This window comes from Acanthaster planci, linkage group LG12 (genome assembly GCF_054643075.1).
Source record: "Acanthaster planci isolate LZ-2023a linkage group LG12, COTS_SCS, whole genome shotgun sequence".
Lineage (NCBI taxonomy): Eukaryota > Metazoa > Echinodermata > Asteroidea > Valvatida > Acanthasteridae > Acanthaster > Acanthaster planci.
In genome coordinates, this window is record NC_141788.1 from 11,670,337 (window position 1) to 11,686,240 (window position 15,904).

At 39.2% G+C, this 15,904-nt stretch overlaps 1 protein-coding gene across 1 annotated transcript in view; it reads left to right on the forward strand.

Moving 5' to 3' along the window:
• LOC110980179 (dynein axonemal heavy chain 2-like) overlaps positions 1 to 15,904 on the forward strand; it is a 281,550-nt gene that overhangs the window by 260,969 nt on the left and 4,677 nt on the right. The window contains 5 exon segments of the mRNA XM_022236585.2: positions 3,256 to 3,313; positions 4,218 to 4,382; positions 5,939 to 6,055; positions 14,605 to 14,754; positions 15,314 to 15,490. Coding sequence (XP_022092277.2) covers positions 3,256 to 3,313; positions 4,218 to 4,382; positions 5,939 to 6,055; positions 14,605 to 14,754; positions 15,314 to 15,490 — 667 coding nt within the window.

Consider the following 15,904-nt stretch of genomic DNA (forward strand, 5'->3'; position numbering starts at 1 on the left):
CTGGTGAACACAATAACTTGAGAAATACCTATGTATGAACTTCAAATATGACTTTTAATAGTTAAGCCTGAAAGGTCAAAGGTAAAGGTCACAATGGCTAAAACACTTAAGATAAATCTTTTGTGTTCAAACAATTAAAGTTATGGGTTTAAGCGTGGGCTTGGCAGGGTAATTGTGTTTGTAAACACTTTATTCTTGTAAATAGTTGATTTTCATAATTGTACTTTACATCATCTAAAGCAAAGCGTTATGATCATTTTGCTTTTTGATTAATTTTTTATTTCACAGTAATGATAATAACAATAGTAATAATAAGTATCAATTGGTGCAAATCCATTACATTACGTGTTTTTTTGTTGAAAGTGTTGTGTGTATTGCCCCTTGTTTGTTTTTCATCGTTATTTTATTTTAATCATTTAAAATCAATTTACTCTCAGCTTGACAAGAACACAAGCCATTATCTCTTTTACCAATTTTGAACAAATAAGAGTTAACTGCCAAGATTCTGTAAGTCTATATTGAAACTATTGCAATTTAGTATCACATGTTAACTGAAAAGGCAAACTGCATAGATCCAACCATTCAGTAACAGGAAGATTACAAGCTAGCTTCATTTCCCATCTATCAATAAACCTACGGATAACCTTCAATGCAGAGGTAAGAAAAGGATACAGACAAGTAGAGCCCTTTTTAACCAGCGTAAACTGCAAATTAAAAGGAATTAGAGTAAAACTATTCAGCAGTCTACGGATTAACGTACACTTAAGAGCTTCAATGAATAAACTTAAATCGACCATCTTGACACCACCATGTTTATAATCTTGAATCATGTGATTCCTAGCAACTCTGTAGACCCCCCTCCATATAAATTTGTACAGCATAGCATTTAAATTCCTAATATTTTGGGGCAGATCTAGAAGAACCAAAAATCATAAAAAGCAAATTTGGATAGGATTTAACAAGTGATTTAACTGTGACTCTACCAAGAACCTTTAAATTTCTCTGAGACCATTGATCTATTAAGGTAGCAGTGGCTTCAAGCACTCTGCTATAATTTATGATAGTCATAAAGAATGAAAGTAAAATCAATGCTCAGGGTTTTAAAACTATCCTCTGGACCAACCCAATGAACATTAATATGCTCACAGAGGTGTTTTTGATGTCCCTTATTACCACCAATCCACACAGCATAAGTTTTGTCAATGTTCACTCTGAGACCAGGAGCATTACCAAAGTCACCCAAAATCTGAAAAGCTCTCTTAAAAGACTGCTCTGTACCATCCAAGAAGAATACTGTATCATCAGCGTACCGCAAAATCCTGTACTCATTATCCTCTACTGATGGCCTTAGGAATGTTGTCATTATGAACAAGCATACCAATTATTTCAGCACATAGAAGAAACAAAAATGGGCTCAAACCGTCACCTTGACGACAACCGCATTCTATCTTAAACAATTCTGATAAAAACCCATTTACTCATACTGAGGCAGTTGCACCACTGTAAAGAACTTTAAATCAGTCCTGAATAGAGGGTCCTAAATTAAAGAGATCCAAGACTTCACAAAGAAATTCATGTGAGACTGAATCAAATGCTTTCTCAAAATCAGTTAACCCCAAAACACCAGGAACATTATTGTTCTCTGTATAATTAAGCAAATCATACATCACGTGAATATTTTCCTCAATGTAGCATCCCTGCAAAAAACCTTTTTGATTTTCAGGGATAATTGTGGAAAGGCAAGTTTTGAGTGTCTCTGAAATACAACCAGAAGCTAATTTATACAAAGGATTCAATAACAAAATTGGCCTCCAGTTCTTTAAATACTTGCTGCTGGGTGGTTTGAAAAATGCAGTGCACATATACTGGAGATTTTCAAAATTTTCAGTTTTCCAAATTCTTCAAAAACTAATCATTTCATTTAATGGACAGTACACCCACACAAATTACTGTCTGGTGGCCACTCTAGCCTGACAGACAAAATCTATTTACGCCCGAGTATTTCAGCCAGGCCTGCAGCCTTGTAAAAAGCGCCCAGGTTGTGCAGTGTTATGTAACTTTCTTTTGTTAATGAACCTGATGCAGTGCGCTGCTGACCTCTTTTCAATAGGGGTCAGATCAGCGTGCAGCGGTGCTGTGTGGCTCATCGCTGCGGTGGTGGAGCACTTTTGTCCCTGGTGGTAATCCACTCACTCTAAATGCCCTAAACCGTGGTATAGTGTTTCAAAACAAGACTGGATTATCTCCGCTATCAGAAAAATGTCGGTAATGCTCAGCAGCCTGGTCTTTGTTCCGAGTACAATCTTTTGTTACAAGGCTCAGTTCCTTTTGTCTGATTTCGGGGTTCACTGGCTCCGTGTATAAAGCCTATGTGCTCAAAAACAGGTCTCCCGGCAGCAAGTGGTTAATGTTTAGTTTCTTTGTAAATAAGCAGATGTAGTGGATGACAGATGGTACTGCTATTTCAATTCAATAAACTGTGTTCCCCTTGATGTTCATTAGGAATCCGATTGTTCCTACCATCGGTTGAGTCGGGGGGTAGACATTTTTAGCGGGAATGTGACGGGCACAGCTTCAGTTTTTGCTGGATATTCTATTGTAATGGTCAGTACAGTTACGTCAATTATCTTAGAACTAGTCCATGGTAGCAAGTTTGTCAGAAATTTCACTTTGTGAAGAGGTACCATAATGGTGTTCTGGAGGTTCACTGTGGGCCTTTCCTCCCGTTGCTCTCAGTATTAAGTTGGGGAACTCTTTGCACCTTGATGTTGTAACACGTTGATGTTGGTGTTTTCATTACAGGTTCCTATTGCTGTTATAATGAAATTTCAAATTGGGCAGGATCTGTGCCCTGGTTCTAACACTTTAGGTGTGCATGGTCCGGTGTGTTCTAGCATGAGGATCATTGCTGAGATTTATACACGTATGACAAGGTCTTGTGTAAGCCCCCATTTTATCGTCTGGTATGCCCTGGAGCATACAGAGTGGGCCCGGTGTGCCCTACATGTATCTGGAGTGAATGTGCATGTATATGGTGGGTCTGATGTGCCCTATATCATGGCTGGGACTGGTGAGCGCAGGGGTCTGGTGTACCCCTTGTTAATGCATTTTGGAACCAGACAGAAAACAAATGTGGTATGAGTAAAACTTGTGGGTTTCTTTTCATTCATTCAAGTCTGAGAATAATACTACAGTATCTGTTACTAGCAAAAGATTTAAACTCTGTGTTTGATTTTGTCTTTGTATCTGATTTAGGCTTTCTTCACTGCAAACATACTATGTTCCCAAAGATGGACCATTACAAGCTTATAAGGTATGGCCTGCACTCAACTCTCAAACTCAGCTTTGGCTGTTCTTGGATTGGGTGGGCGTTAGCATTCATTTTAGAATTATGTACCGTAAACTATCAAAGTTTGGGATGGTTACTTTGAACATGTTATTTGGTCTTTTAAGAAATGGTAATGCCAACCTGCTAAAGAAGAAGGTAAGAATTTCCTTTTTTTAGTATTATTTACATCTAAAAGATTAAAGTTCAAAAAGCCACATACCAGCTACGTAGTCAAAAATGTTTTTAAAAATGTATTGAAATTTTATTTCATAAAGTTAAAGATCAATCACATTACTTTGACATGAAATGGTTATTTAATAGGGAATTTGTTGTTTGGTTGTTGTTAGTGATATCATGTCTAATGTGACAGCTTCTCTTTCCATTTATTAAAAAATCATCATTCTGGGAGTTCGGTTCCTCTATGAGAATTCTCAGGGGAAAAGAAATGTGTCAATCAGGACAGCAAACAAATCTGGCAATATGATGATGTCATAATACGACTCTTGTCCTCAAGAGTTTCTTGACCTTCCAGCCGTAATAAGGGGCTTAATAGCATGGAAAAAAATGGGTATAGTAAGATGTCATTTTCAGCAAATGACCAAGGCTATCTGCCTGAAATTCGTCAGGACCTTACTCTGGGACAGTTCAACTTCATCAGTGTTGATCAGTTGATCAACGTTGTCAATGGAAAAGCAATTCCAAGTTGCTCTCACTGTCTGACCTCTTCACAGTTACATTCGAGCAAGCACAGCATTCATGCATGTGGTTGCGTTTGCCTCAAAATAATGAAACAGTCATTGTCATTGTTGTTCTACCTGTCACTTCTTGGCTATTCTGCATTAAAGAATTAGAAAGAATAGAAATTGTGATTTTTTTTTTCCCCAACCAGGAGTATATCAGCATGCTTCCAGGTGTAGATCACCCAGAAAGCTTCGGACAACATCCTAATGCAGACATTGCCAGTCAGATCACTGAGACAAGACTGTTGTTTGACACATTGCTTTCATTACAGCCTCAAATCTCTGTCAAACAAGGGGAGAGCAGAGAGAGTAAGGTATACACAGCTACTTAACAACAGCTCATCACTTTAAGATGACTTTCTTTAAGATTGCAATATTACCAACCATTCATAGTTAAAATAAAATGTCTTGTGGGCTCTTTGGCAAAACCATCATAGCTGCCAACTTGTACAGATTGTTTACAGAAAGTATGGATATATGAATTCTTGTTTGTAAATTGAATTTTGAAACGTTAGACCACAATTTTCTTTTATACAATACATAGTAGCAGAAGAAGGCAAAGTTAAAGAAGGGGTACCCCCCAAAAGAATCTGTTAAACCCTGTGCGTTGGAAGTCAAGACCCCTGACAGGCATTGTAAATGCATAATTCATATTGTCACTGTGTTGATAAGTAATGAGTTGTATGAACGCTTTGCTATTGTACAGTACGCCCAGGGAACATGTGTGGAGCATGGTCACATGTACATTTATTCTCGTACAACGTACATGTACAGTACATTACATGTACGAGTATACACGAATGAGGTGCGAGTGCACGGGTGTTATTCAAATTTCACCGGTACCCTGTTCACCTCTCGTGCAAGCACAGACTCTCAAGGTGACAGGAACCAGATTTGTATGGTACAACCTATAACCCGAGCATCCTGTCAGGTGCCTTGAAATCTGACACACGAAGCATTGCCTTCATTAGTAGGCATTATTTTCAAAATGGTGACATACACGGTCAGCATATTAACACAACAGGCCGGGTTTTTCTAGGCACCATACATCAGAAAATACGGTTTGGAAAGCTTTAGGGTGCTCATATGAAAGTCCAAACTCTGAGGAATAGGACAGTGTAAGTAAAATTGTTGAGTCATACTTATTTCAGAAGATGTTAGGATTCAAAGTTTGTGACAATCCTGCAGTTTGGATTTCAGACATTAAAGTCTTGCCTTGAAGTAGGGCTGTGATGGCCACAGAGAGAGACAAGTTTCAAAAGAGAGAAATCCACAGCCCTGTGTGTGGGGCTCGGTAAAATACCAGCATTTTGTACATAAAGCATGTAAAATATGTACTCATGGTTGATGGCGTGTTTCTCACTCATTAGTCATTGGATGAGTACCCTCTTAACAAATTTTTGTCAACTCTAGTTTGGTCAAAACTAAGAGTTTTGTTTGAAACCCGGTACGCACTTTATCCTTGGTATATGGACTGTACCTGTCTCTGTGCTTACACAATATTTAGGGTGGTTTATGATTTTAGTTTAATTACTTTTTAATATTTCTTAATTTGATTTCAAAGTTGTTTAATTTTGTAATAAACGAGATACATAAAAGATGCCCTTGCAGCTACTTTGCTTGCTTTTGGATGGATTATTGAGCTGCCTTGTCTCAGCTTTTTATAAAAATCCAAAAGGTCTAATTTTTCGATTAAAAATCAGATTTGAATTAAATATCCTTTTTTTTTATAAAAAAAATTGCCAACCCTGCTAAACAGTGCACATACCAAGGAACATCCAGATTGCAAGTGCAAATGGAGTTAATTTTCTCTCAGAGGTGTGGAACATGTGCTGAAAATGTTGGACTGATCTGTTGTATTCCTCTGTAGGTTCAGAAGCTGGCTGCTGATGTTCTGGAGAAAATCCCACCTGACATCGATTATGAGGGCACTGCCAAGATCTTGAAAGATGACCCATCTCCACTAAATGTTGTCCTACTTCAAGAGGTACATTGAAAGATAATAAATTCAGCCCATTCTTTCTTGTATTTTTGTGGATTTTCTGTTACAGTTGGAAGCATGTCATACAATTAAAGCCCAGTTTCCCTTCGAAACTATTTAAACAGACAACAAAATATTGACCATCCTTACCAAACATTATGCCCAAGCAAATATGAAGGAACAAATAAAAGGCCATGTGCATTAGCAATTGATGAGTGGCAAAGATTTTCAGAGTTGTAATGAGTCACTGATTTGTGTGACTTGAGTCCAGCTGTTGGGTCCAAAAAATCAAGTAATTTGTTTGAGTCAATTCAAGTCAGTGTGAACTCAATACGATGAATAAGAACAAGAGAGAACATTTTTGGCATTTTGAACCTAGCCTCTGGGCTACTGCTGTGGTCAGACCACGTCTTACTCTTGATGAAAACAACACATGATGTGAACATTATAAAGCAGCACAGGAAGTTATGGCAGATATTTTGTGTTTGCTTTTATTTTGGGGACTGTAGTCTTTCACTTGATTTGAGGCTTCATGAACTGAAGGGGGGGATGCCATTCCATATCCGAGTGCAGCAGCTGAAAAATCTCGCTTTCCATAGGTCTCCTGCCTATAATGAGGATGGCAGTCTTTGCAATATGATGACTCAAACCAAAGCCATCAAACAATTCATTATGTAGCATGATAGGAAGGCGTGACGTGAGAGGCAGTAAATCTAGGGGTGCTGGGGCTACACAAGGTAGGGATACTAAAGCCGCACATGGTACACATGGTGCAGTTCCTCATCAAGGATGGTCTGCTACTTTAGGCGTGAGGTCAAAATACAGACGGTTTAGAAACAGTTCAACGGTTGGTGTTAATCCCCCTTTTAATAATTCTGTTTGTTGCTTGGCTTGGGATAGTTCAACGGTTTGAAAAGAACCATCTTCCCTGGACTGTCTAGCTGCATGGGCAACCTTGACAACAATGGAGTTTGTGGCTTACATAGCCCTAGTTGTGAGCAAAAGATCCCAATCAAGGAGAACTCCAGTGGGCCCCGGTCAGCTCTCCTTGGCTGGCCGTAAGGATTACTAGTTAACACCTTGTGACAGAGATGCAAAATCAACTGCATTCTAGGCTACAGACATTGTTCTAGCAATTCATGACAAAAAAACATCACCATAAGACTTATGTTCATCTTTAATTAAGCGTTTTTTAGACTGGGAAATAAAGAAGTTTATCTGGGAGTGCCAGGAATTGCTAAACACGGTTACCTATTTTAACGCCTGATCCATCGTCTCTGAAGAAAAGTATGCACATTGACACAATATGAATTTATTTTGAACTTCAGTCAGGTGCACCAATATTCTTTGAAGGTAATAAAAAAGTCAAACTGCGTATCGAATAGTGGTGCAAGTAAGTGTCAAGGTTCGGTTTGGACACAGTTTGGAAATCTTTTGCCGAACTGTGGTTCGGTTGGAATTCGGACATACACCCCTACACATGTACAAAGCACACTGAAACATCGAAGAGCTCGCTCAAACGTGCCGCACAGGCCTATACAGTGTGTATAAAAAAGAGCAGCAAGATTTCTGTTCAAGTTTGTAAAAATTGTGTTAGCTTTACACCAAAGTGAGAAGTAGCACCTTAACGCAACTTACATGTATCTCCTCTTTCCAATGATATCTTATTTATTTGGTCATGGTCACGGTCATGGATGGCCGACTAATCATTCTGGTGTGGCAGTTTCTGACCGTGTTTTGCCTGCCAGAAGCGGTTGTGTTCGGGCCACGCTTGACTCAACAAAACAATCGTAAGATATGTGCAAATAGAAAAAAACAGCATGCTCAAATAGGACTTTCCTCCTTAAGTACAGAAAACAAGATCAAATTAGATCTTGAGAAAATTGTGTTTTGGTTATTTTTGTGAAATAGATTGAACTACGAAAATATCCCTTTCGTTGCATATCTGCATGAAGAGGAACCTTCCAAGGACGGTGCCCACGTGATCAAGGGGCGATTTCCAATAGCCTCTTCCGGAGGGATAACAGCATTTTGTTATTTGGGATCTGGCAAAATGCCATTACAACACATTCCCACTATAATCAAACCCTTCACGTTCAAATGAAAGGCAAGTTGGGCCACCACGCGAACAAAAATCTTCTCGTGCGCTGCAGTGAAGCGCTGCATGCACCAAACCGCTTGGCAAAATTTCCCTCTGGAGATGCCTTTGATCTAGCACGAATCCGACTGTGATCAGCATCCAATCAAAATTCATTTTGCACGGCCATTTATGACATCTTTGGCCTAATATGGAACGTCATTAGCCTAAAATGGAATGTAATGGCGCGGCTATCAGAGATTGGCAAATATTATACTAAATCTGAATATGCACGAGCACGATTGAATGTAGTGAGAATTTAGAATTGTTATGCAGCAACAGTGCTGTACGTTGCATATTCTTGGTTTAGTTTTGAGTGATTCTCACCAAGTGCTTTTTACAGGCATCTCATGATGCCATTGTAAGTTTCAGTATGTTCACGCACATGTGGAGCGCGCCATACAACTCGTTATCAATTTTTCGTTATGTTTGTTTTTTATTAAGTTTTCTATTATGTACTCCCACGTGCCTCAATAAAATGCCATATTAAAGCCGAACATCCGAACTGAGCAGTTTGGTTAACAGTTCGCAAGTGCCTTGTTTGATGATTTCTGGTTCGGTTTGGCGATTCTCCTGCAGCACCAGGTTAAATTATGTTCATGTTTTTTGTTTACTGTGAATTAAGTTTAATAGGTGAAGTCAAGCAACAGAAATTAGTATAAAACCGGGCTTGTTTGTTTTCCAACATGAATTTTGTGCAGCCACAAAGTATAAAAACAGTACAACAGAACCCTACAAAACAAAATGCAATGTGCACGCATGATTGACTTGAAGAAAAAGCATGTATCCTTGAAATCGTGCAGGTGCCGCCACAAAGTGAAAGTGCGTAGTTCACGTACGTGTTTCCTCGATCCTACACATGAAAACCTGTGAGTGCGTAATGCTGAGTCCCAGCTTGCACACACGCAAAGAGGTTTTATCTATAACTACACATTAATGAACAGAAAACTATGTCATGTACGATTCAGGTAAATGCTATTTCAAGTGAGTATAATCGATTCTGCAGGAATACATTTAGGTGTGTATTTGACTCATGATACCCAGACAAAATACCAAGATTACAGGGTATCGACACTTCATTTGTCACAAAAGTACTCCATACACGTTTTATCAGGAAGTTAAAACAGTCTGCCAATCTAAATCCTACTGCGGAACTGCGAAGTAAAGAGCTATTGTCATGACTCATCCACCAGACCCCAGAAGTCTATGATGCGGTAATGTGATAAGCTGTCCATTGTTTACTGGAAGCTACAGAGTGCATGGTGCACTTGACCGCAAACGGTTTGGCCAGCCCCGCTAAAGTGTTTGTCTGTTCAATGTTGGCCGTCGGTAAGCCTTAGCGGCAATATAAAGCGTTGAACACTTTCAAAAGCGTTTGTATTTTGACCTCACGCCTTACCCCAGCTGAATGTTAAATTATACACAGAAACACCAGGTCCAAAGTGTACTCTGAACTGTGATGCACCTGAGACATTGTTTTGTGCCCTGTTGGTAATGAATTCTTTGAACTGTTGGCAAGAAATACCAACAACGTGCTACGTCAAAGGTTTCTCCCTGCTCATCTAGCTACTGAGTATGCCACATTTGATCCACATTGGGGTCCAACGACTGCAAGAGAAAGGATAGCCGATGTGGCTGTAAATATTCTCCATGGGCATCAAACAGGTGCCTGGGTCTACTACTGGAGTGAGTATGCAGTGCTCTATGACCCATATGTCTTCACTTACGTAAAGATGAAAAACTTTGTTAGTATTTTCATTGCAATGTCCCCATCAGCTCCCAGTAACGATGACCATATCAATAAAGTGCAGAAGTGAGCCATTGAACTTCAACCCATGCGCATGACATGGCTGGCCCAGCGTCAATGTACGCATTTGATGAAGAACTCGGCGCTGGTGATGTTGCATATCCCAAGGATCTTGGTGTTGGAAATTCGATCCTGCCAGGTAACACCACACAGTTTCCGTAGGCAGCACATGTGAAATTGTTCGATCTTCTGCAGGTGGGGTCGATACGTTGCCACAACTCGCAGCCATAAAATAGCGTGGCCAGGACAACTGTGCGATAGACTTAACTCTTGGTGCCGAGTCTGATACTGCGCTTGGACCTAAGATGATGTTCAAGTCGTCCATAGGAGACACTAACTTTGCTGATGCGAGCCGTGATCTCATTGTCGACCTTTGTATACTGCGAGACAATCCCACCCAAGTAGCAGAACTTATCCACGGCTTTGAGTGGTTCGTTACCAGTGGTGATGACAGAGTTTGTAGGCAATGTGCCCGGCTGTAGCTGATAAAGCACTTCCGTCTTCTTGATATTGATACTTAAGCTGTATAAAACAGAAGCCCTGGCAAACTGATCCACGATGATTGCGGATCTTTTCTAAGGTTTGAGTGATCAAAGAGCAACCAGCGGCAAAGAGTAGATCCCACAACTTCATCCACAGTGTCTTAGTCTTGGCCTTCAGCCTCTGGAGGTTGATCACTCTCCCATTTGAATGAGACTGGATCTTCACTGCTCTGTCCCAGTCCTTGAAGGCATCATGGAGAACACAATGCTGAAAAGCAGAGGGGCCTTAACCACTTCATGCTGGGGCATTTTTCAATGTTGATGATGCTGGGCCGGCATGACTATCATTTTTTCCATTTTCAAAATCCTTCAAAAATTCATCATTTCATTTAACGGTCGTTTATAGCCGCATCAAGTAATCTTTAGGCACTACTCTAAGTTGTTAGGTGACCTTCATTGACGCCCGAGTATTTCAGCCAGGCCTGCAGCCTTGTAAACAGAGCCCAGATTGTGTGGTGTTATGTAACTGTCTTTTGTTCACGAACCTGGCTCAGTGCAGTGCTGACCTCTTTTCAATAGGGGCCAGATTAGCGTGCAGCGGTGCTGTGTGGCTCATCACTGCAGTGGTGGAGCACTTTTGTCGCTGGTGGTAATCCGCTTGCTCTCAATGCCCCAAACCCTGGTATACGGTTTCAAAACAAGGCTGGATTATTACCACTTGTTTTAGAGTGAAATATAAACTCTGTAGCCTAGATATGCATAAACACACTTGTGTATAATCATAGGAAGAGATAGGTACAAAAAATGCACTCAGTGCATGATCACTAGTTCATATATGTTTACAATGCTTTTTTCCATTTTATATTAGTAAAGAACCATACCTGCCAACCATTCTGATTTTGGAGGAATTATGAAATTTTAATATAGATTCCGAATTACAAATTTTAGTCCCAAAATTACGATTTTTAGAAATTTCTTAAAAACAGCTGTAGCAGAGATGAGCCTAATTCTTTTAAAACAGCTGGAGCAGAGGTTAACACAGGGCACCTTAATAATTATGCCGGTGCCATGCTAAATAGTGTAGCCATCAAAGTCATATTTCCGCTCGCATCGAATGCATTATGGATATTTTTTGCCTGCCACAAGCACAGCCCCGGACACTTTTCAGCGGGCGACATGGTTTAGTACAGAACTAGTGCACTCGCACGTGAAATGACGTTATGTTGTTTTCGCCGTGTGCATGCATTTTCTGAATGCTGTTTGCTGAATCTCGCTGATTTAAAATGAGTTTCTGAGAGATATCAAAATGAGCAACACAAGTAAAGAAAAGAAACACCTTTTGCAGAAGTACAACCAGAATATTCTCGAGATTCTTGGTACTGTCGTTATCGAAACTCAGAGAACATCACGTACATTGTGACTTGTGTTCCAACCAACTTCAGCATAAGCCATGGCGGATCAAGCAACACAGAGAAGCATGTTAACTCGAAGCATAAAACCACTGTTGAGGCCTTCCTTTGGAAGACCACTGACTAGTTTCTTTGCTACTGCTTCTGACTGTTAGAACTAAATCAGTGCAAAGCCAAACACACACATATATCTTAATAAAATAATTTATTTCTATTTACAGTCTCGAGGTTCACTCATTCATAGTTTTTTACAATTCCTCAAATGAGGATATTCATAAAAACTGACGTCAGAGTATTGTTTTGAAGTTTGATTAAAAGAACTACATTAGACGCCAAAACACCAAACCCTATGCTTTGAAGGTACAATCACAAGAAAATAGAACTACAGTATTGTAAATAAAGTCAGTTTCAACAGCAAAATATTCCACAACTACACCACATGTAATTACCGATAAGTGCAACAAAATTTACTACGAAAGCCACCAAGGCTACTTCCAAGTTTAGAAGAAAATATTCACCCGATACTAAGGGTAAGCAATGCCACACAGGCTAAATAGTGCCACACAGGCTAAAGTTTCATACACAAACTAAATTATAAAACCAAGCCTTTAATACAGTGTGAAATAACAGTTTATCTTGGTCGGCATTGGCCTCGAATGTCTACGGCAGTTGTAGCGCTCCGCCAAACAGCTAGTTACACCCTCACTAGACACAGTACAGAACAGTGGAGAACGTCTTGGCCGGACCCAAGGTAGTAAAACTGCCATATGGTAGGGCTCTCTGGAAAAGTTGATAAATCCAACTCCAAACAGTTGTACAATACTGTTCCTAGTGGCTGACAATTATCAAAGCTGTGACTTTTCTAGGAACATCAAAATGTATGACTCTTCTATCAAAATATTATAATAATCTTTTATACAAGTACCCTAAATTACTCAACACAGAAAACAATTCTTACAGTTTGTGGCTTCACGGTTGTCTGCAGTCAGTCACCAGTTCCAGAGTCATTTGACGGTCCGCTCAGAACGGGGAAAAGATGTATAAACTGACAAAGTATGGCAACCCCAAAAGAGCACAAGGCCTTTAGCTTAAATTACTCTTGTTGGATTGGAGAGCCTGACCACTGGTGTTAATATGCTTTACAGCAAAACAACTGACTGACCATGGATAGCGCACCTTTACTCTATAAACACTACACTCCAGTGCACCCAATGAAAAGACCACACCCATTGAAACGTCCCAACTGTTTGTACTTACCATTTAAAGTCCACAATCTAGAGCCCAAGCACCTTGTGTTTGATGCAAATCAATGACATCACACACTGAAATGAATATTTAAATCAAGCAGCTTCTCTTAAATGTTGCAGCCAAAATTGGGAAACTCAATAAAACTCTACATGAAAGAAAAATAAAAGTTGTCACTTTAAACAATAAAATGGGCTTAGATGTGATACTGACATATGATTAATCAGTGCTGAAGCACTGATGACTGAGTTCATTTTTGAACACAGCCTGCTGCTATGTGTGGCCAATCATTGCAGGAAACAGTTTCGAAAGATGTCCCTGACTCGCAGATTACAAAAGGCCATGAATATCATGTTTTCAATCATGGTAATGCTAAGTTGTGAAGTTTCAAAAAACCTACATTTAATATAAATTGTGAAATGCTGCCTACTTTTGATTATTAACTTGAAGAAAAGGTGGGAAATTTGTCTTTTGATGCATAGTTTTTGCATGTTCCATTATTCTTAAAATGAAACATTACCCTGTCAGTGTCATTCACTACTCTTGATTCAACCAAATCTCTTTCTGATAGTAACAACTTTGTTCACAAAATTTCTGCCAACTGGTCATTATTCTTGTGCAAAACTGTTATGCAATAGGCTGAGATTGCAAAAGAGAGCATCTAAGACCCCAGAGCTTCCAGGGCCCTTAAGTGGGTCTTTCTGTAATATTTGTACTTCCAAGTTGGCCAATATGAAGAACACCCAGTTCAAATGAGCTTGGTTGGTTTTAAATAAATTAAAGACTATCTGCAGGTCTTATCCTGTCTTAAGACAGTATTATCAATGAAAGTCAGTTTGCTCAATTAGATTTTCTTCAGGAACGACTGCAAAGATATCTTCCTACTTTGCCCTTTTATACACCCATACCTTCAACATGTCCAAGATCCCTTGTGATATGAAGCTGACAGCAACGGAGCATGTTCTGAACTGTTTGTCTAACTGAAGCCAGATAATGGTGAAAAGCATCTACCTCATGTTGAATGTGGCCCTGCTTATAGCCAAGGTCATGAGGAGGAGTTGCAAACACTTTACTCTTTAAATGTCCGCACAAAAGTAATCAAACTTGCAGCAATCAGATATAAACTAGTCATTTTCAGTAACAGTATACACATATTCATTCATGTATAACAGCAACGCTGCAAGAAAAGTTTTAATGGAAAGATAATGAGCTATTCTTAATTGATGAACGGGAACTGAATGAAAATTCCCGAAATAAATAACCCTGACTTGTTAACCTCCAAATTCAGATTACCATTTTGATTTTTTTGATATGTGCTGGATATCTATTAGTGGACATGTCTCATGATTGTTTTATCTTCACTATTGAGTCTTCTGCCCCAGTGCTTTTTTCAGAAACACAATTAAGAAATGCGTGTGCTTTTCCTTTTCACAATGATGTGTCACTCAGTGTTTTATTTTGTATAATCTTTATAGATCCAGCGTTACAATGCTCTCCTGCAAATCATTCGGTCTTCTTTGATTGACCTGGAGAAAGGCATTAAAGGTCTGGTGGTCATGTCATCAGATCTTGAAGAAATTTTCAACTGTATCAATGATGCCAGAGTACCTCCAATGTGGGAGAAGGTTAGTTGAATGTGCTGTGAGAAACTTTTTCCAAATTAAAAAATCTCCTTCCTTTGTATTTTGACCTCTTGAAAATGGCAAATTTGTGTTTAGAGAGATAGTAGCTTTTTGTCAAGTACTTTGATGGTTTGATTATTTCCACCAAAGCCTTAGACAATAACATTTATGAATCAGTTCAACTCACATTATTTTGAATGGGTAAGGGATTTGGGACAGCAGTGTTAAAATTTGCAATATCAAGTGATGGCTAAAAGTACCAAACAATGTTTTGTGGGCCCCATCATATGCAAAAACAAACAGCAACAATTTCACAGCATACATGTAGCAAGTACATAAGGCACCGAGGCATTGAAACAAGTTATTGCTAGTCATTTTTATATTTATAGCCCTGCTGATTCATGATTACCAATTAGTACACAACTGCATTGGGAGGGACTTGGTTGAACACTGTCTTAGGAGGGCTGAAGCCCGCTCAGGCCCTTTGTGAATGTGTACATGTCTGGGGTGTTTGGGGTTGGAAAAGTGGTGGAAAATTCAAAATTGTTTTTGTTGTTAACAGGCATACCCATCTATGAAGTCACTTGGATCTTGGACTCGTGATCTGGTGCAACGCGTTGAACAGTTTGAAAAGTGGGCAAGCACTGCACATCCTCCTGTTATATATTGGATGTCCGCATTCACATTCCCTACGGGATACCTAACAGCAGTATTGCAAACTTCTGCAAGACAGAATAATGTGAGCTCATACAATGATATATTTGGTTTTTAACCACAGAATTATATTAAATTTTTTAAAAGTTCTGACTGGATGCACAGACTAAAGCCTCAATATCTCATCCATACACAAATACCGTTCAAACAAATTTTTTTTGTAAGTACAGCAATTTGCATATGTGTGTTTGTATTCCATACCATTGTCTTCTCAAAGTCAGTACATTCGAACTGGAATACAAAATCGGAAAAAGAGTATTTCAGAAACATTTAACAACTTCAGTCATGAAAGCATGCACATGTACAAAACCCAAGTCGTCTTTAGGAAAAATTCTACCTTTGTCAGTGCAGACATGCAGCTAAGCACAGAGTTTCCTCCAGGATAAATAAGAATTTTATTACTCATGCTAACAAAGTTATCAATTTCTTAAATTTGATC